The 20,625-nt window shown below is 39.0% G+C and overlaps 1 protein-coding gene across 7 annotated transcripts in view; it reads left to right on the top strand.

The window, feature by feature from the left end:
* Nucleotides 1-20,625, top strand: part of LOC103032093 (caskin-2) — an 85,929-nt gene that overhangs the window by 63,999 nt on the left and 1,305 nt on the right. For 2 of the 7 annotated variants that reach the window (XM_049468027.1, XM_022666215.2), the window contains 14 exons: nt 1,776-1,884; nt 2,038-2,146; nt 3,339-3,433; nt 5,355-5,472; nt 6,759-6,944; nt 10,695-10,772; nt 12,331-12,464; nt 13,190-13,256; nt 13,380-13,474; nt 13,601-13,711; nt 13,803-13,904; nt 14,310-14,448; nt 16,033-17,634; nt 19,042-19,291. In XM_049468027.1, the coding sequence (XP_049323984.1) occupies nt 1,776-1,884; nt 2,038-2,146; nt 3,339-3,433; nt 5,355-5,472; nt 6,759-6,944; nt 10,695-10,772; nt 12,331-12,464; nt 13,190-13,256; nt 13,380-13,474; nt 13,601-13,711; nt 13,803-13,904; nt 14,310-14,448; nt 16,033-17,634; nt 19,042-19,291 (3,195 nt within the window). The remainder of the gene's footprint in view (nt 1-1,775; nt 1,885-2,037; nt 2,147-3,338; nt 3,434-5,354; nt 5,473-6,758; nt 6,945-10,694; nt 10,773-12,330; nt 12,465-13,189; nt 13,257-13,379; nt 13,475-13,600; nt 13,712-13,802; nt 13,905-14,309; nt 14,449-16,032; nt 17,635-19,041; nt 19,292-20,625) is intronic. The other 5 variants (XM_049468026.1, XM_022666216.2, XM_022666218.2 and 2 more) reach the window with 5 other exon arrangements.

Raw genomic sequence — 20,625 nt, 5'->3', positions numbered from 1 at the left:
ATGTCACATTATTTCAACGGATTTATGTAATATGATATTTTTGCTGATATGACAAAACACTTTTTTTTATTAATTTGTAGGATATAATACTACAACAACATAAAGTTGTTCAAATAAATAGCAAATAAATCCTAAAAAACCACTATTATAGTTTTAAAAACGATTGTGATATTATTACAAAAGATACAATAAGGCACACCTGTGGCACGCCTGTGCATATGTGTACATTAAGTTAAGAGTACAGTATTGAGGCCAAAGATTTTTTTATTATTTCTATTTAGATGGACTAAACACATAAACTTGCAGTTATCACTTACTCTCATTCCCAGTAAGAATCAAGCTGCCATTCATAATTATAGTTTTAATTTGCAGTAATAGTAGTTGTAGTCTGTAGTAGTGTTCGTCTGGGTTAGGCAGCTATTGTGCTGCTTCTTAGGTCATGCTGTGTTTGGCTGTATTATGTCACGTCTTCTCACAATGGGAGGAATTCCATAGCAGTCCTGGAATTCCCTGAAGAGGGAATATAATCCATATGCGGCTGCGTGTGTCTAATCTGAATTCTCCTCGTCTTGGACGAGTGCTGCCATTAACGTGACCCGGAATGCAAGAGCTGATGTTAAAACTGTGCAGTAAATCTCCACTACTAGATCTGACTGCAGGAGTGAACTGCTGTAAAACTAACTGGGTTTTATTGGATTTTAGTGACAGTACTGCTTTAAAGCAGCATTCTAAAACAATGCGCTTGTCTAGCTCCTGCACTCCCCCTACATCTAAGACATGTAAATCTCGTTTAAAGCCACAACTAAATCATAGTTTTAATATTTCAATATTTCTATAAAATATTTTTAGGATGTTCTTGCATTAACAACTACAGCAGGGTTAAAGAAATATTGACGCTGTACAATAAAAAACAAGTATCTTCAAACAGCAACTTTACATGAAAAAAACCTTCTAAAACTTTCAATGGAAGTCAATGTAAAAACAATGTTTATTTCAGGTCATTTTTAAGTATTTCTGTTGGTCTGTTCATCCATAAATTTTTTACAGTGTAAGGGACAGTTTGTTTAAATTATACAGAACTACATAAAAACGTTTAATATACTAAATATACCCAAAATATATAGAACTATATAGAAACAGGAAAGTCCTATGAAAGAGATCTGAACCATCACTGAAAGTTAAATAATCTCATGGACTCACACAGTAATATTATGTGATTTTACCCAAATAGCTAACTCTGATTATATAGTGTTATACATTTCTATCAAACATTTCTGCAGTGGACCTGGATTAACAAAGATAGAGGTACTATTCACCTAATTACAAATCAGAGGAGAATGAAATAGATTTTGAACAGGTTATTTTAAGTAAAAAAAATCCACATTATACTGTGGTATAATGGTCGTTGCATAACAGTTCCAAATTGTAAGAAATCAGGTAACTGTAACTTTCTAAAATGATGTCTAGTGAATGTAGTCACCATGTAGTCACTTTGTGTGAACCACAAGCCACACTTGCATATTTATATCACCTTCGATTTGATATTATAAAATATTTGAATAAAAATATGATGAGTTGATCTTTTTTGCAAAATCATCTACAGAAAAAAGGGAGTAAGGTTTATGTATTTAAATTTTAGCTGGGAGGGGACAATTAAAAGCATTGACTTTTATAGTCTGTACTATTCATAACCTCATGAATTCATTAATTCTATTTCTGCAGTTAATATCAGTATAGATTATTTTATTCAGTAATTCTCTCTCTGTTGTTCTCAGGCTTCTGCTGAAAGCAGGAATTGATGTTAACAGATCTACCAAAGCCGGCACGGCGCTGCACGAGGCCTCTCTCTATGGGAAGACTGAGGTAGTGCGGCTGCTGCTGGATGTAAGTCTGTGAGGATTTGAGCGTCTTTAAGCAATTTTAACATCTGAATGACGTCTAGTCTCCCAGAGTCAGTGCTATATCCATCTATCTACTGCTTTCTGTTTGCAGAGTGAATCACTGCTTTGACATAGACCTTTTTGAATTTATTTCCAGGCTGGGATTGATGTGAACATCCGCAACACGTATAATCAGACAGCTCTGGACATTGTCAATCAGTTCACCACCTCGCACGCCAGCAAAGACATCAAACAGCTCCTACGAGGTTTGACTAAATCTGTAATACTCTTTTTTGTTGTTGTTGTTGTTATTTGTTTGTGTGATTTAATGAAAACACACCAATGTAATAATGTTGTGTACTGTAGATGGTTGATATCCACAAAAAAACATTTCAGGGTTTTTCATAGTTTTCATCATTAGTGAGCCTCTACCCATATTTGCTTCTGAGGGACTCTGTCTCTCTATAATGCTCTTTTTAATTCCAGTCATGTGAGTTGCAAATTGCTTCTATTGCAGCCGTTTTTGCCCCATCCAAACTTTTTGGAGATGCGTTGCTGCCATTAGGTTATAAATTTTTTTAATAAAATAATAAAATGTCTCTGATAGGCGTTCTGTTATTATTTGCATGTATTTACATTAGATTATTAATTGTATTTGGGGTTGTATATATATTTTTTTAGCTTGTTTCTGGAATATTAACAGTGTGAATAGAGGAACATGCAAAGAAGCATTAGATATGGTTACATATGTGTGTAATGGGTTGTATTTGTGTATGTGTATATGGTATGTGTGTGTGTGTGTGTGTGTGTGTGTGTGAGACAGACCTTGGTTAGCTCTTTAAGGAGCCAAAGTGGGTAGAGTAAAAGCTAAGCTATAATTTAAAAGCAGCTGCAGCTCTGTTCTGTGCCCTGTCCTTTTGCTCAAAGTCCTGGAAATGTGTTTGTGTGTGTGTATGTGTATGTGTGTGTGTGCATGATGGGCATCTAGAGCTTAGTGCTGAGAATGTATTATAGCTTGTGTATGTGTGTGTGAGTGTGTATATGAGCGACTCCTGCTGTTGGTGCTATCTTCTCTTTAATCCAGCCTGCAGTCTTTGAACTCAGTAAACAGAGCACAGTAAATCATGAAGGTGTGTGGAGCTGAGAGCTGAAGCAGACTGGCCCACACATGCTCTACATGATCCCACCATTGGTACACAGTCTGTGTGACTGTAGAACTGTGGAGTTGTGCAGTTATTTATTTATCCTTCATGCTGGCACTGCTGGACGTGTAGAAAAAAAAAATGTCATGTCTCAGAGTTTTCTCTCCTCATAAGGATTTTTTTTTAGCTCTGCAGTCTACATTAGTGCAGTTAGGACCTCTTGGTCATTTCTGACTAATGGCTTTAGTGTGTTCTCTTGATTTTGTGTCTTGATTTTGTGATGGAGTTTGATCATGGTGTTTCTGTCTTTCCTCAGATGCCACAGGAGTTCTTCAGGTGAGAGCTCTGAAGGACTATTGGAACCTCCATGACCCCACTGCCCTCAACATTCGTGCGGGGGATGTCATTATGGTGGGCAATATTGTATAATGGCTGCTTACTTACTCAGCTCACACACAGCTTGCTCTTTGTGTCTACTGAAGTGCCCAAACACAGCAGATTAATATGTTAAGGCCATTTTAATCCCACATTTTGCTGTTTCTGTCGTTTTGAATCACAGATCATATCACTGCAACTCCGCCTGTAGCTCAGCTCAGAGTGAGAGCCTGTAGGTTAAGGGCTGATCATGCCACAAAAGGGAACAGAGGCATCTGCTCCTCTTGCTTTTGGCTCCAACAGTGTGGAAATTTCAGAATAAAAGTCCTGTAACCAGGACATAATATTTATAAATAACAGACAAACAAAAAAGGATTTTAAAATTGTATTTGTATTCACACTACTGTCAAGTATTATAATTATGACATAATGTATTATAATGTATAATTTTCAACAAAATTTCTGTGATGTGAACTGTGATGTTTTTATAGTTTTAATAGTTTTTTTTATAGTTTATAGTCCTAAAAATGCAGATATAAAATACATTTAAAAACAAAAATAAAAATCTAAACTTTTGAAGGACCATTAAGTGCACATGATTATGTTTTCAGTATTAACTCTAAAATATGTTCAGGATGATCCGGATACTTTGTTATATATTAAGAAAACATGCTGAGTTTGAGCACTGACAGCTCTTATCAGCAGAGCTTCAGTCAGTATGTTCTTATTTAAACTGTGTGTTACGTTACGGAAATCAGTGTGGGATTTATTCTTCAAACCTGCCTACCGCAAATCCCCCAGCCCTGTTTATACACACAGGGTTGCTAGGTATAGATAATAGCATGCAGAAAGTGTGCTGCAGCTATAGAAGCTGCTGAACAGGTGATCTGTGAGCTAATTTATCACCTCTACTAGTGTAGTAGAGACAGGAATTTTGGACATTGGACATTGAAACGTATATTTTTTTACTGATTAGCTAAGGAGGAAGCCTATGATTGTCACAATCTGTGTCAATCTGGCAACCTGTGTGAGCTAAGTGTTTGGGAAGGAACAGGTGGAGCAAAAAAACTGTCCTTAGTGTTTGGAAATTTGATTTCTACTCACACAGTTATCAGTGATCGATTCCTAATGTTTATGGTATATCTGAAACAAAAACGTATATCAATACAAAATCTGTCATGTGTGGCTCTGTAATACTTTTAGGTGAATGAAAGTAGTTCAAAATCAGGTTTAAAAACTTAAGTTTAATATACATAGTAGAGTCTGCACAATTGACCATGCTGTCTTTATGTAGAGAATGTAGATGGTTAGCTGTTAAATCAGAAGCAGGTTTCTCATTTGGGAAAGAGGTGGTGGCTGACTTTACATGTGCCAGAGGAGACATGTTCTGGTCTTCACCCTCCTAATGTTGAGGGTGTTGATATAAATTGGGATTGGATTACTGGCGTTACTATAAATTATTCTTTTTAATTTCACAGTTTTTAATGCAGTAAATCTCCTGTGTTGGACCTTCTCAGACTTTATCTTTGCGTTTTTATTGAAGCATTTTGGACACCCACAGAGTTTACTTACAGTTTTAGTTCCAGACCAAAGAGGGGTTTCACACAAAACTGAGAAGGAAATGAAAGATTTTTTGGAGATCAGGAAATAAGCTCTCAGCTGTAGATTGGACAGAATGATTTGGACACAGAGCCGGAATTGAATAGAATGAGTCTAATGGTTTCATTTTGACTGAAGGCTCTCTGCTACTGAATTATAATATAATTGTAGAACCTGTCATGCAGATGAACCTGGCCGGAGATAAATAGGTGCAGTGTGGGTTTTTGGGGTGGGGTTGGGGAGTCATGTTACATAACGTGTAAAAGGTTAATAATTATATTATTACATTATTCTCTGTAGACTGCTTAAGGTAAGTAAGAAGTTGATTGTGTTAAAGTCTGTGTTTGGTGATCGGCAGGTGCTGGAGCAGCATATGGACGGCCGCTGGAAGGGACACATCCATGACAGCCAGAGAGGCACGGACCGTGTGGGATACTTCCCTCCATCCATAGTGGAGGTCATTAGTCGGCGATCTGGTATGCTTCTGTGTCCCAATACCCCACACTAACACTAACACTCATTTGAATGTCTTTATTAATACTAATGCAAACATGTTAGGTATTGCAGGTGTTCTCTCACTCACACACGTATATTTAATTAATACTCCAGTAGTTTCTCCATCTAGTCTCTATTGCAACATCAGCATTTTATAGTCAGTCACCACAGAAAACTTGTTAGCTTAACAGACAGTTAATATTAAATGTTTTATTGATAGAATAAACAAATCAATGCTAATCCCTTTAAATGCAGTGCACAAATTCAGCATAAATGGAAGTATGTTAGAAGTTTTAAGATCCAGAACATTTTGGATTAGTGGTGTCAGATGTGCTTCTTATGCTGTAGTAGATCAGTTTCATTTAATCTGCTCAGATTCTGTTAAACCATTTGTAGAGCGCTAGAGTCTTAAGTGCACACTCCAAGACCACGTTGTGACATGTTAACTGTCAGAGTAAAGCTCATTTTCCATTAATCCTCTCCTCTGGTCTACAGATTAATATCTGTATTTTAGATTTTAGCTGTGAACATTAAAACCATAAACTATATACACTGCCTGGCCCCAAAAAGTCTCTACCTGGATTTAAGTAAATAAACGATGTGGGGTTGATGCTGCAGTTGGTCTGCAGGTTTAGGTTCAGCAACAGTATGTGCTGAAAGAATGAGGTCAGCTGACTACCTGAATATACTGAATATAGACCAGCTTATTCCATCAATGGATTTTTCTTCCCTGATGATACAGGAATATTCCAAGATAACAATATCAGGATTCATGGGGCTGGAATTGTGAAAGAGTGATTCAGGGAGCATGAGATCATCATTTTCACACATGAATTGAGAGAGTTCACCACAGAGTCAGATCTTAACTTTATTGAGAATCTTTGGGATGTGCTGGATGGAGAAGACTTTGTGCAGTGGTCAGACTCTACCATCATCAATGCTGCTGCAAGATCTTGGTGACAAATTAATGCAACTATGCAACATTGCAGAAGCTTATAGAAACAATGCCACCGTGAATGAGCACTTAAATCAAAGGTGGTGTGTGACATTAATTTTGGTGGAGACTTTTTTTTGGCCAGGCAGTGTAGCTGTTAATCAGTAGAGCAGTAGTGCAGTTTTATAGAGCTGAGGGTGTTTAGGTGTCTGCTGCCTGCAGTGTTGCTGTACATCACCTAATATATGTTTCACTTCTAACCTCCCATCGGCTTGCATTAACCCCACCGCGCTGGTCCTGTGTGTGTGTTTGTGCGTGTGTGTGGTCCTGTAGGGGGCACCCTGTCGCGGCACTGCTCTCTGCCCTGCCAGAGGCAGCAGCAGCTCTCCAGAGCGCCCTTCACCTCCAATCTGAGCATGAGCACCTCCGCCGCCCCGCAAACTGATGACTCCTACACCCTGTATGCCCCTAACCCCCACCTGGCACTGTCCCATGCCAACAGCCTGAGCGTCAATCCAGGTACACACTTTAACATCACAGACTTTAACATGCACTTATTCAGGGACTTTCACTCTAATATTTACAATTTATTAGGAAGAACTGCCCTGTATATACTTTCCTATATCAGTCTTTTTTATCATGGCGGCTAACTTTAGGCACCTCTACCCCATCTAACAGCGTTAATAGGCCATTGTATTATTTACAATAAGAAACCACTGCTAATACATTATTTCAGTGCTGGATGTTATTTTGTGACAAGGTTTCATTGGTCCAAGTGTATAAAACATGGCATCCTTACTGAATTAGACTTGGATGGAAGGATCAATTGGCTATATATATGTGTGTGTATATATATATATATATACACACAAATATATCAATATATAGATAGATAGATAGATATAGAGAAAGTATTTGCCTATTTTAAACTTAAATAAGCAATTTGTTGACATAAAAAACAAACTGTGTTATGCAATGTGTACAAAAAATGTAATTAAGCTGTAAACATGCTATAACGCTATATGCTATAGTGCTATAATGCCCCAGGCACAGAACATTGCAGTTTTTTGTTCAGCCACTAGATGGAAATACAGACCTCACTCATGGCTGCAGAATTACCCATGTTGAACTTTGCTGTGTGCTAAAAGGGATCTTGTCCGCATGTTCATTTTTTACTGTATCTTAAATACAAAGGTTTTTACAATTTGTGAAACTGGGCTGGGAAGCAGAGTATAGACTTTTAACACTATTAACCAAATACACTCACACAGATCAGCTGTGTTCTGATATTTACTGTACTGGCTCTAAAACATAATTTACTCATGTAGTTTAAGCACTAGTGAAACATTATTCAGTTTTAATCACGTCTGTCTTTCTGATACACCTTTACCCAAACAGTAGGGCTGTATGAAAAAATACAGGAATTTTCAGCAGATTTCTCCAGAAGTCACAACACCCTTGGTGTATCAAGGGTCAAAATAAAATAAATAATATTGTGCAGATATAAAGATGTAATATGTACCTTGTATATCTGTCATGTAAAACGAGAACAGGGTGGCTTTTTCTGTTAATGTTTTGTAGTACTGTAGCATGACGAGTTTGATTTAAATTGCCTTTTGTGGTACTGCACGTCCTGCATTGTGTGTTTATGTTCAGTTTTGTAATAGTCTTCCTCAAATACGCAGGTAGACAACTGTAATGTAAAAAAAAATGTAATTCTTAAAAGAAACAAGTGCTGGATATAAATCGACACGGATTTCTCTTCTGAAAATAATTTCTTTGTGTGAGTATAGGGATTCTGTTTATTTACAGTAAGCTAAGAATTTCAGTATTTTGTCCAAGGATGATTGCTACCCAGCCACGGTTAGCAGCACTAGCCAGCCACAGTTAGCCAGGGCACTATCATCTAGTTGTTTGTTTCATGTAGCTTGTTTTAACAGGGTAAACGCACAGGCTACAGTTCGATATCCTCACCTCTGAACGGTGAAAAAGCGAGCACTGTGGTTAGCAACTAATGCTAATCCTGCTCCAGTCTCTGTGCTGGAGAACTAAACTGAAACTCCTGTATAACACTGTGCTTAAGCAGAATGGCTTTACTGCTCTTAACAACCTGACTGGTAGAAGTCATACTTAAGGCGCACTGACCATTTTTGGGAAAATGAAAGAATTTTAAGTGCACCTTATAGTCTAAAAAATACAGTAATCAGTAGAAGCAGTGTACACAGTGTGATGTTGGGTAAGCAGTGGAGTAAACAAATTGTAAAATAGTATCCTCAGCTGTGCTTATTGCTCATTTTTGATATTATATAAATTAAGGAGCAGAAACTCTCCCTTGTGGATAGCATTTTGAATCCAGCACATAGAGATAAAGGTACGCAATCAAAGCTGCTTGTGTAGCGGCTCTTTACATGTTAACAGTAAGTAGAGTACTCTCGATTTTGCTTGATAAAAATACACATTTTCCCTTGATAATCCTTCTACTCCAAAATTTAACGCATCATGTCAGAGAAATCAGACGTGATTAAATTACACATTACGGTGTGTAATTATTATACAATTTGTGTTCACCATGATGAAATTACAACACCTTTACACTGTCTCTCTTTTTTAAGGCACCATAATTGGCCATTTAGGTGTTTATAATTAGTCAGGTGTGGAGCATTGTTTTATTAGTGCAGACATGAGCGATCAGAAAGGGTGTAACGCACATATGCCAAGTTGCAAAGTGAATTTCAGGGAGGGACCCCTGGACCTGGAAAAAAAACACTGCCCGCCCATAATAAAAACTGATTGGGTGACTCACAGACTCTTTGCAGAGAACAGGCCAATCAGTCAACGGGTCATTGATATTTTATGATACATACAGTTCCGCCTACATTTTTTTTTTACAAACAGTAACACAGTAATCTGTCTGGTAAGAAACTGTATTTGCACTGAGCTTAGCAGTAAATTACTTTTAAAATGTGCATGGGGTGCTGTCTCCTTTTAGACTGGATTAATCTGGAGATTTTTGCAAGAACTGGTTATTAATGTAGGAATAAACAGACAAAGACTAAGATTGCTATTCCGATATCTTCATGTTTGCAGTAGCTATTTTATCAGCATCATTAACAGCACCGTGGAGGCTCAGCTAACCAGTTAATGCTATCGCGTCCAGAAAATTCCAGCAATTTACTGGAAACTCTGTTTTTACATTAAATATATGGCTTTACAGTAAAAGTTGCAGAAACACGTTGATGCCATTTATATATATATATATCTTTTTTAACTCTAGAATGCTACTGCTTTCAGTTTAAAGAAAAAAAAATCGTAAGATCTGCTTCTTTAAAATAAAATAAAATAAAACAATCTTTGATCCATTGCACCACAGGTTTTCAAACAGCTCTATCTTTCTTTAGTTTATATTGTTCAACATGGGGACAACATGGAGAGCTGTACAGTAAAATAAAAAAAAGCTTTAATAAGGCAGAAAAAGCATAAAAATTCAATCAAATCATAAGATTACCAAAATCAATTGTGTGCAATATTATTAAGAATAAATAATGCACTGACAAGGCCTGGTAGGCAAGGGTGCAAAACAATTTAGAAACATCCTGAGTTACCTGTAGGACAGATAACACAGGTGGATGTGAATTTGACAAAACTACTAGAGGGAATACAGGAAATATTAACCTGTATCAGAGTGATAGCAAGAGCAATGTGTGGACTGTACACAATCTAAAGCATTACCTCAGCTGTGAAACATGGTGGTGGGTGGTAATGGCTTGGGCATGTGTGGCTGGATGCTGAAGGTACTGGCACACTTATCATGTGCTCAAATTCTAGTTCTAAAGGACCTTCAACCTCATTGGGTGAACTTTATCCTGAAGATAGTATTAATAATCCTAAATATACTGCTATATATAGTTTGATATAATGCAAGGGTCTGGCAGTCACTTAAGTTATATTTAGTTTAATATGCTGAAGGTAAAACAGGGAAACGAGGCTCTGAAACAAGCAAAAGCCGAAGGTTTGGAGCCAGGTAGCTGCATTAGAATTAGAAATTTGATGGTTCCATGAAATTAGTACTATTAACAGGGCAATGTATGCAAATACCCTTAAATGAATTAAAGTTCGAAATGTGTATTTGAATGAAAATTCAACTGTGGAGAAGAAGGAGGGACATGTGAGGGAAAAATCCGTCTCTTTCTTAAATGTTATGGAGGGCACTGTATATCACTGCCCCTAGAGGCAGAGGCTGCTAGCCCATGCAGTGTTTGTGTCTGCTAGGTGGGCCACCAAGCAGCCTCTCGCAGCCCACAATCCCCAGCCTCGAGGACGTCTGGGTTCTGAGGAACTCCTGCAAGGGTAAGAATGGCTGACCCTGACTCCCCCCAGTGACCCCCACTCCCCTGTACTTGCTGCGAATGGCTGGACCGCACAACCTGCAGTGAAGGACATCAGTACTGCTCGTGTGTCTGGCTTACCCTCTTACTGCAGTCCCTGTAGTAAAAACGTAACTGAGCTTTGTAGAGTCACCTCTGTTTGTAAGCAATCCTCACTGCTGCCTTCGCCAAACCCTGTCTGATCCCACCCTGCCTTTTCTTGACTCGCCCTGCTGTGTCCTAACGGCCTCTTGCTCTCTGATCTCTCTGGCTGGCCTGGTGCCCTGACAAGACATGATGCCAGCACTGTGACAGCGTGACAGTTCCCTATTCCGAATCTAAAAAAATAAATTTGATTAGAAAACAGTTGTTTGAATGTTTTTACAGTCAAGAGTTGGGAGCAAAACCAAGCAGATATGAATGGCATGGGTAAATGCATGCTGCTTAAAAGAATGCTCAGGCAAAATACAGTTTTCCCTTAGACTAAGTGCAGTCAGTGTTTGGTGTTTAAAGATTGTTTACCGTATTTTTCACACTATAAGGCGCACCCGATCTAAGGCGCATTATCAATGAACGTCTATTTTCATACATAAGGCGCATAAGGACCAGGCGTGTCTGGATGGTGAATAACTAAGTTAAGTAAAGCTAAGCTAAGTAAAGAAAAAAAATATATATATTTTAAAATCAAATGAGCACTGTATATTAATCTGCACAAATTAGATTTCTGGGTGAGTAAAGTGCTTCCGTTTATTTACAGTAAGCTTCAATTTCCAGATTGAAAGAGCGAAGAAGCAAGTGCATAGGGCAGTTAGTGGCTAATGTTAATGCTGCTCCAGCAGTGCTAGCTGGGGTTAGCAGCAGACTACGTCCCGATAATACTCACCTCTAAATTGTGAAAGAGCTAGCGCTCAGGCCGGTTAGCGGCTAACGCTAATACTGCTCCTAAACTGAAACTCCTGTATAACGCTGTACTTCAGCGGAGTGGCTTTACTGCTATTATAAAATGCACTGACGATTTTTGGAAAAAATTTAAGGATTTTAGGTGTGACTTATGCTGCGAAAAATACGGTATATCAGTTTAAATACACTCATCATCAAAAATCATCATCAAGTTTGGGATTGTATATTAAAGTACACATACCGAAGTAGTGTGTAACAAATGTGCACGTCAAAAGTCTTAGCATTAAAATTTTAGAAAATGTGGTAAAAAAAAAGTTGATGAGAGTATAATGTGTGTAATGTGCTTTTGACGCCTACATATTGGTACCTTTAAAATCAACACAATAAAAGAAATAATCTATTTTGATGACTGGTACTTTTTGGATTATACCTGTTATAGGTTTATAGATGATTCTCAGTTCAGTTGAAAGGCTGGTGTAGCTGTTGTGTAGCATTATGAATGCTGCCCTTCAGCACAGTGTTGGGAAAACTATTTTTTTGCCAAGCTATTCCTTTAACCCCTCATATTAAACTCAGTTTTTCTCATCATTAACGTATATCTCTTTTTTTCTTTTTTTACTCTCTCTTTCTCCCTCCTGTAGCAGGAGACAGGAACAGTGTGGGGAGCACGGGCAGTGTTGGGAGCACGCGGAGTGCTGGTAGTGGACAGAGCACGGAAAGCAATAACGCTCCTAACGGCCTTCACCAGCACACCACCAACCTAGACTCTAACAAAGTAAGCAGAGCTTCAGAAAATGACTTATTCTCCATATAGCAGCTTCTGTCACTCCTTTTCTTCTTATTTAAACCTCATGTTCAGACTTAAGGGTCAACACTTACCTGAATTGATAATTTATAAAAAAAAAATCCAACCTTATTTTCATTATCTTTAAGATAAGATAAGATAAGATAAGATAAGATAGCACTTAAATAATCCCGAAGGAAATTGCAGTGTCACAGTACTGAACATACGACGCACATGATCAAACATACATTAAGAAAATAAAACAACAAAAATTAAAGAGCTATTAGCACACATAAGAAAAATAAATAAATAAGTAAATAAATAAGCATGGCTAATGAGGGTATTTTAGGTGTACTCAGAGGCAGCATATGTATTATTGCAATTGGAAAATATATAAATGTTATTACTAGGAGCAGCAGTAACATGGGAGTGAAGCTATATATTAAAAAATAAAAAACAACAGGTCAGATAAAAAGAATAATAATAAAAATTAAAATTAAATTAAATAAAATTTAGATAGTAGCACACAATAATAATAATAAAATAAAATGATATAGCATGACATAGCAGTAGGGTTAGGTCATATTGTAGGTGTCCATACAATAAGGAGATTTATTATAGAGTTTAATAATCTCTATGTATTATCATACATTAGTGCCCTGATCAATTTTGTATAGATACTGAATATGTGTTGTCTTTTTCTTTGTTTTAAAAAGCAGCCAGCACCACCTGGTGGCGATTCCGTGCAGCCAGACCACCACAAACAGCCTGATCTGTCTACAGGTATGTTCTTGCTATATGCTCTTTTTTGGTTACTGCTGTATCCTTTCCATCTTCAATGTGTTTTTTTTAGTTCACTTTTTTCACAACAATAAAACAAGCATACATTTCCACGTTGTTCTACAGGTGTTCCTCGGAGGCCCGTGCTCGCTCTGCCGAGAGCACCAGAGCAGGGCTTCTTACAGCAGTTTGTACGACCTCAGCAGCTGCTGGAGGGCAAAGTAAGATCTCTTTAAGCATGAATTGCATGAGCGTTTCAGCAAGCAGATATTATTTTCCATGTGTCTTTGCTGTCACTATTGCCTAAAATATTGCTAAGATAAAAGTCTTGTGTCCACTCGTTGCAGGACGCGGAAGCAATCTACCAGTGGCTGAGTGAGTTTCAGCTGGAGCAGTACACTGCTAACTTCCTGAACGCTGGCTATGACGTCCCCACCATCAGCAGAATGACCCCTGAGGTTAAATAAAAATCAATTTTCAATTACTTATTCACTCAAACACTGTACAGCAGTGTTTAATGGCATTCTCTGTTGATTCTTTTTCCTGCAGGATCTGACTGCAGTTGGTGTTACAAAACCAGGACACAGGAAGAAGATCTCACTGGAGATTGGTAACTTAAGCATTCCAGAATGGCTGCCTGATTATACACCAGTGAGTAATGTTATATCCTCTATATAATTATACAATCCTTTTTATTTAACATCATGAAACAAACTCACACACACTTTTCTGAAGAAATGTATTTTAAAAATCATTGGTGAAATTTAATTAATAGAAATATTTTTAAGGACAGGGTTTGGACACTACCTCATTTATTACTAATTAAAATGTCAAAATTAGAATTAAGAGCAGCTCATCAGGTGCAAGATAGGATTCTGAAAAGGATGTTAAAGTGCAGCATCTACCATTCGTACAAGTTCGATTGTCATGGATAAAACCCTTCCTGTTAAAAACAGTCGGTAGTTTTTTCATTTGTTTTTTTACTTTTATTTGACGCATTTCTAGAGTTTAGTGAGGTCTGTGAAAATAAAATCGTATCACGCTCCCCTTGTTTAGGCGGATCTGGGTGAATGGCTCAGTGCTATCGGTTTGCCTCAGTATCACAAGAAGCTCTTGGAGAATGGCTATGACTCCATCAGCATTGCCAAGGACCTCACATGGGAAGACCTGCAGGAGATTGGGATAACTAAACTGGGTGAGTTTATCTTTAAATACAGTCATGCAGTTATGCGAAATGAAATTGGTCAGATTGCTTGTGTTTGTGTTTTTGTAAGTTAAAATAAGTTCACAGTTTAGACTTGTGTAGAGAACATGCTTCTGCAGTTCTGTAGCATAACTACTGTATAATTATTTATACTGCATAAAAATAATCTTTAAATATGGATTGAAAACAGTTACATTTGATTAATATACAGTAGTATATTTGATTAATATACTGTATTATATATATACAGTAGTGTGTAAAAGTGTTTGCCCCTTCATGATGATTTAATGTTTTTTTTTTTGCATGTTTGTCACTCTTAAATGTTTTGGATTATCAAATAAATAATAAAAAAAAATGTCAAAAACAAATCAAGTGAACAAACATTTTTAAGCAGCTAAAAGTTTTCAAAAAGCAAGATATTATGAACAAAGTCATTGATCATCTATCAGTCTGGAAAAGGTTTCAAAGTCATTTCTAAAGCTTTGGAACTCAAGCGGCCCAAAGTGAGAGCTAATATTCACTAATAGAGAAAACATGAACCTTCCCAGGAGTGACCGACCGACCAAAATTATACCATGAGCAACTCATCCAGGAGGTCCCAAAAGAACCCAAAACAATATTTAAACAACTGCAGGTTACATTTATCTCAGTTAAGGTTAATGTTAATGATTTAATAATAAGATAAAGAGAAAAATGGTCTCCATGAGAGAGTGCCAAAGCAAAAAACTGCTGACCAAAAAGGACACAAAGGGTCATGATCCCCAAGACTTTGGGTAAATATTCTTTGGACTGACGTGACAAAAGTGTGACTTTGGAAGGTGTGTGTTCCACTACATCTACATAAAACTAACCCATAATTTCAGAAAAAGAACATCATACTGATCATACTGCTTCAGGTCCTGGACAATCTGCTACAATAGACCAGAAATTCTGCTGTTTATCAGACAATCCTGAAGGAAAATATCCGGCCATCTGTTCGTGACCTCAAGCTCAGGTGCACAACCAAATTACTAGGTTTAGGGGCAAAAACATTTTCACACAGGGCTAGATTGGTTAAGGTTTTTTTTCTTTCATACATAAATTATAATTTAAAAAGTGTTTTTTTTTATCTTTCTCTGATATTAAAGTTTGAAAGTTTGAAAAATATTAGTATAACAAAAAAAGCAAAAACAAAAGAAATCTGTAGGGGGCAAATACTTTTTCATGCCACTGCATATATGTGTATATGAAATCTGCTGTAAAATGTGCAGATGTTGTTTGCAGTTAAGTTTCCTTACTTTACATCTAGAAAACTGGCAGTATGTGTAATTTGAACAATACTGCTTAATGAAACAGAACAAGGCATTCAGTTTTTTACGTCTTGTTATATGTCATTGTTATTTACTCTTTTCTGTTATTTTTTTTAAATCATCTATATGTTGTTTAAGATTGTTTGTATCATTCTGCCTATTGTTCAAAACATGCATATGAAATTTTAGTTTGTATGTCTTTGAAAAGCATTTAAATGGTAAGATATGTGACACTGCGTGCACTGCTCCCAGACTGATTAATGTGTGGACCTCTCTTCCTCTGCAGGCCATCAGAAAAAAATCATGCTCGCAGTGAAGAAGCTGTGTGACCTCCACAGAGCTCTCCTACAGACTGAATCAGGTCAGGGCACCCTGCGCCGCAAACCTCCCGCAGCCCTGGATCTTCTCCCTATTGAGCCGCCCACTGACAGTGGTGATCTCCCTTCACCACACACCCCTAAGATGCTCACTTTCCAGGACAGCGAGCTGAGCGCAGAACTGCAGACTGCAATGTCTACACACTACGGCAGCCCTCAGGAGGGCCTGGCTATCAAAAGTGCCGTGGCCATGTCGATCAGCCAGGAGAGCATTGACGCTCGCTCCAGAGGTTCAGGGCGGTCTCAGGAGCCTCCCGCCACACCCTCCACATCCACAGCCCTTCACAGCCGCTCACAGGAGAGCCTGGCCAGTGGTGGCAGCAGCCCGGGAAAAGAGAGGAACATTCCTGAAGGTCGTGACCAGCTCCAGCATCAGAGGCCTGTGGGCGGCTCTCCAGGATTTAAACACCCTGCAGTGCCAGTCAAGCCCAAACCTGTTGGCTCTCCAGCCCAGAAGGCATTTAGCTACCTGCATGCCAGCCACGGCAGTGCCACGCTGGGTCGCCGCTCTCCTGGAGCACCCAAGAAACGCACCCAGAGCTTGACACGATACGCCTTGTCTGATGGTGAGCCAGATGAAGAGGATGATGATGAGTTGGCCCAGCCTATGGCTGCTGCTCTACCTTCTTACGCCACTCTGAGCCGCAGGCCCGCCCGTGGCCAGCTGGCCCGCCTCCAGTCTGCTCCCGAGCAGGGGGTCGGCCGGAGCCATTCGTTCGCCATCAGAGCTCGGCGCAAAGGTCCACCTCCACCCCCACCCAAGCGCCTCAGCTCTGTTAGCAGTGGTAACACCAGCTCAGAGGCAGCACCCGACACACCAACACCCCCAGCAGGCAGCGTGGATACAAACTGCCCTGGCAGCGTAAAGAGCATCGCGGCCACTTTAGAGACAGCAATAATGGGCCCCAGGGCAGAGCTCTGCAAGGAGGCCAACTCATCCTCTTCCAGCTCCACAGAGGGGTCCAGGAGGAGAGCTCTTAGCCAGAGTGAACCCAGCCCTTTCCCACAGGTGGAATGTGACCGAGGGGTGAAGTCAGACTCTGAAGAGGATGAAGCAACGAAGGATGCCGGCCTTGACGGCTCGTCCTCCCCTCAAAACAGCTCCAGCGAGTGCATTCCCTTCGCTGAGGAGGGCAACCTCACCATCAAGCAGCGGCCCAAAACAGCAGGTCCACCCAGAGCAGAAAGTGTCCTGGAGCCTCCCGAGAAGCTGAAGCCACCTAAGACCCCTGAGCCCCCTGAGTTCAACCTGACAGAGTCAGACACTGTAAAGAGGCGACACAAACCTAAAGAGAAAGAGCAGCCGTCTGCTGAGTGTGACGGTGCAGAGCAGCAGAGTCGAGGAGCGGTGAACCTGCGGATCAGCGAGTCTGAGATCATTCCATCCAACCCAGAGCCTCCATCAACACAGCCAATCAAAGCTCCCCCACCTCTCGCCCCGAAACCTGCCAGTCCCCCAAAACCATCACACAGCATTACTAATCTCAGACAACCCACACCTGCAGCCTCAGGTACAGAGCTCATAGTGGATTTGAGCATATATATTTTCCCTTTAAATGCACAGTACCAGTACTGTGTATATTAATTATTTTAAATGGTCTACATTGTAGATTTATGGAAAAACATATGGAATTATTTAGTAAACAGAAAGTGTTAAACAAACCAAAAGATGTTTTGTAATTTAGATTCTTCAAAGTAGAACCTCTTGCTTAGACGACAGCTTTACACATCTTGGCACTTTCTCAGTCAGCTTTATTGGTTTGTTTGTTATACGGTGAATAGTTCTATTTGAGTAATGTTCTTTTCTATATTATGGCAAGAATGAAAGTAAAAAAAAAAAGTAAAGAAAAAAATACTTAAAGAAAGGAAGGTCAGTCAATCAGAAAAAACTTTAAGAAATTTGAAAGTATCCTCAAGTGAGGTCACAAAGACCATCAAAAACATTATGATGAAACTGGCTCTCATCAGTGCTGCTCTAAAAAGGAAGACCAAGGTTTGCATCTGTTGTACAGGATAAGTTCATCAGAGTTACCAGCCTCAGAAACCACAAGTTAACAGAACCCCAGATAAGAGTTTTTTGGTTTGTTTAACACTTTTAAGTTACTACTTTTAAGTTACTTACTTCCTTATGTGTTCCTTTATAGTCTGAGTGGTTTCAGTTCTAATTTACAGTGTAGGAGAAAAAAAGGAAAACAAATGAAATCATTGAATATGGAGGTTTGCCCAAATTTTACTGGTACTGCACATGATGACAGCCAATAGTTTGGTGGTGTAATGCTGCTCATGAGTTAAAGACAAGAACCTCCAATTGGTATTTTGCCCCAATTAGCAAAGCATTTCTGAATAAGTGCATACTTAAACTGTGAAAATCTGTTACTACAATTTATAGCTCTACAGTCTACATATCCACTGTTTCAGAAAATGTCCTGAAGTGATAGAAACAGCATAAGCAAATCTGTGCATGCTTACTAAACTGGTTTGAGACGAGTGTGTGAAGATTTAAACTCAGCAGTTGTAGTTGGCTCAGTGATGTACAGGGGCTGGAAGGCATGCAAATAATAGTGTGTTGTGTTTGAGTGGTAAGCACACTCAGGCCAGTTTATGCAAAACTGTTGCCCCAAAGGATGCTGCCAAAACAAGAGGACGACAAAACTTTAACTTTCAAAGTAAATTAGTGTAAAATTGTACTGAGGAATTTTAGAGCATTTTTGTTGCTCAGTTCATCATGACATTTTGAACTACCAGATTTGGATTATGTTGAAAAAAGAAGATGGGAGGTTTTTGCAGGATAACATTGATCTCGTAACTTTATCAAATCATATTAGACAGTTAAACCTTCAGGGCAGCAAGTAAAATAATTATTATATATGTAGCTCCAGTTACGCAAAACCAACCCTGTTTTTTCTTTGATGTTTAAGTTGGCGGATCTGGTGTGACACTGAATGTGGTGCAGAGTGTGGCGTTCGCAGCGCCCACATCTCCACTGCCGTGTTCCTCCACCCGAGGGCCTCCACCTCAGCCTGTGGCACCAGGACAGCCCAGTGTGTGTGTGGAGGTGGGACCAGGAGCCGTGCTGGTGCAGCAGAAGCTGGATCAGACCAGTTCCTCTCTGGAGATGGCGTTGAAGGCTGTGGAGAGAAAGCTCACCTTGGATGACATCACTGAGGGGTGAGAAGGAAGCTTTACTGCAGACGGTTGCAGAAATACTTTAATATATAATCATATATTTTCAACATGATGACTAGCTGTCAGCATGACATGCTGACGTTTGCCTTGAAGGAGAAATCTGGCGTAAAATGAACTTGGCTTGTAGTGAAACATTATAACGAGAACAAAGTTTTGTAGAATTGCCCACCTCCATTCACCCCCAGCATTCCCAAGTACTTTTCAAATCATCTCCACACTTGATTGGAAGAATTCTGAGAGCCCTGGCATTTAAAACAAGGCTCTGAGAGCTTAGAAAGTTAAAAATGCTACTTATACACACAGTACCTCCAAGTAGCTCCAGGCTCAGTCATTTAGAAGAAATTTTTAATATGGTCTCCCTAACACACATGCATTCATTTGTAACTATTGCACCGTATTTTTTGCATTTAAGCTGCATTTAAATGATTTTAATTTCCCCAAAAATCATCAGTGCGCCTTTTAATCCCCTTTTCATACTAGTGTCACATAATGCGTATTTTCCAGTGCACCTTATATATTCATTTTACCAGTCAGGTATTAAGGAGCAGTAAAGCCACTCCACTGAAATACAGCGTTATATAGGAGTATCAGTTTAGTTCTCCAGCATCGAGACTCGAGACTGGAGCAGTATTAGCATTAGTCACTAACCGCGCTAAGTGCTAAGCTCTTTCACCGTTCAGAGGTGAGTATATCAGACTGTAGCCTGCATGTTTACCGTTTTAAAACAAGCTATGTGGAACAAACCACTAGCTAATATCAGCCTGGCTAATGCTAATGCTGCTGCATCTCAGCCTTAGTGGAAATCTGGATATCTAAGCTTACTGTAAATAAACAGAAGCGCTTTACTCACCTAAATAAACAGTTTTCAGGAGAGGAATCTGTGTAGATTAACATTCAGCACTCTTGAATTTAAAAGATTTTTTTTAAAGAATTACAGTTTTGTTTACTTAATTTAGCTTAGCATTACAGGTCTCGCCACCCAGTGACCAGACCGGCTGATTTAAAAGGAAAACATGTCACTTAATGCGTCTTATCCAGTGCGCCTTATGTATAAAAAATAGACCAGAAAATAGATGTTTATTGATAGTGCACCTTATAATTTGGTGCACCTTATAGTGCGATAAATACGGTAAACTTGAATTACTCACCGTACTGTTGAACATTTTAATAGGGTATATCCAGAATGCATCATTTTAAACATGGTGATCAAAGATTGTGGCAGTAAAGGCAGTTGGACTCAAGAGAGTCTGTTCCCAAGAGAAAAAAGCACTTTACAAAATTGTATAAAAACTACATTTCTACAATCTGATGTTCGT

Source organism: Astyanax mexicanus, chromosome 19 (assembly GCF_023375975.1).
Source record: "Astyanax mexicanus isolate ESR-SI-001 chromosome 19, AstMex3_surface, whole genome shotgun sequence".
Classification (NCBI taxonomy): domain Eukaryota; kingdom Metazoa; phylum Chordata; class Actinopteri; order Characiformes; family Acestrorhamphidae; genus Astyanax; species Astyanax mexicanus.
The sequence above is the reverse complement of the archived record's forward strand: the minus strand, read 5'-3'. Positions and strand labels throughout refer to the sequence as shown.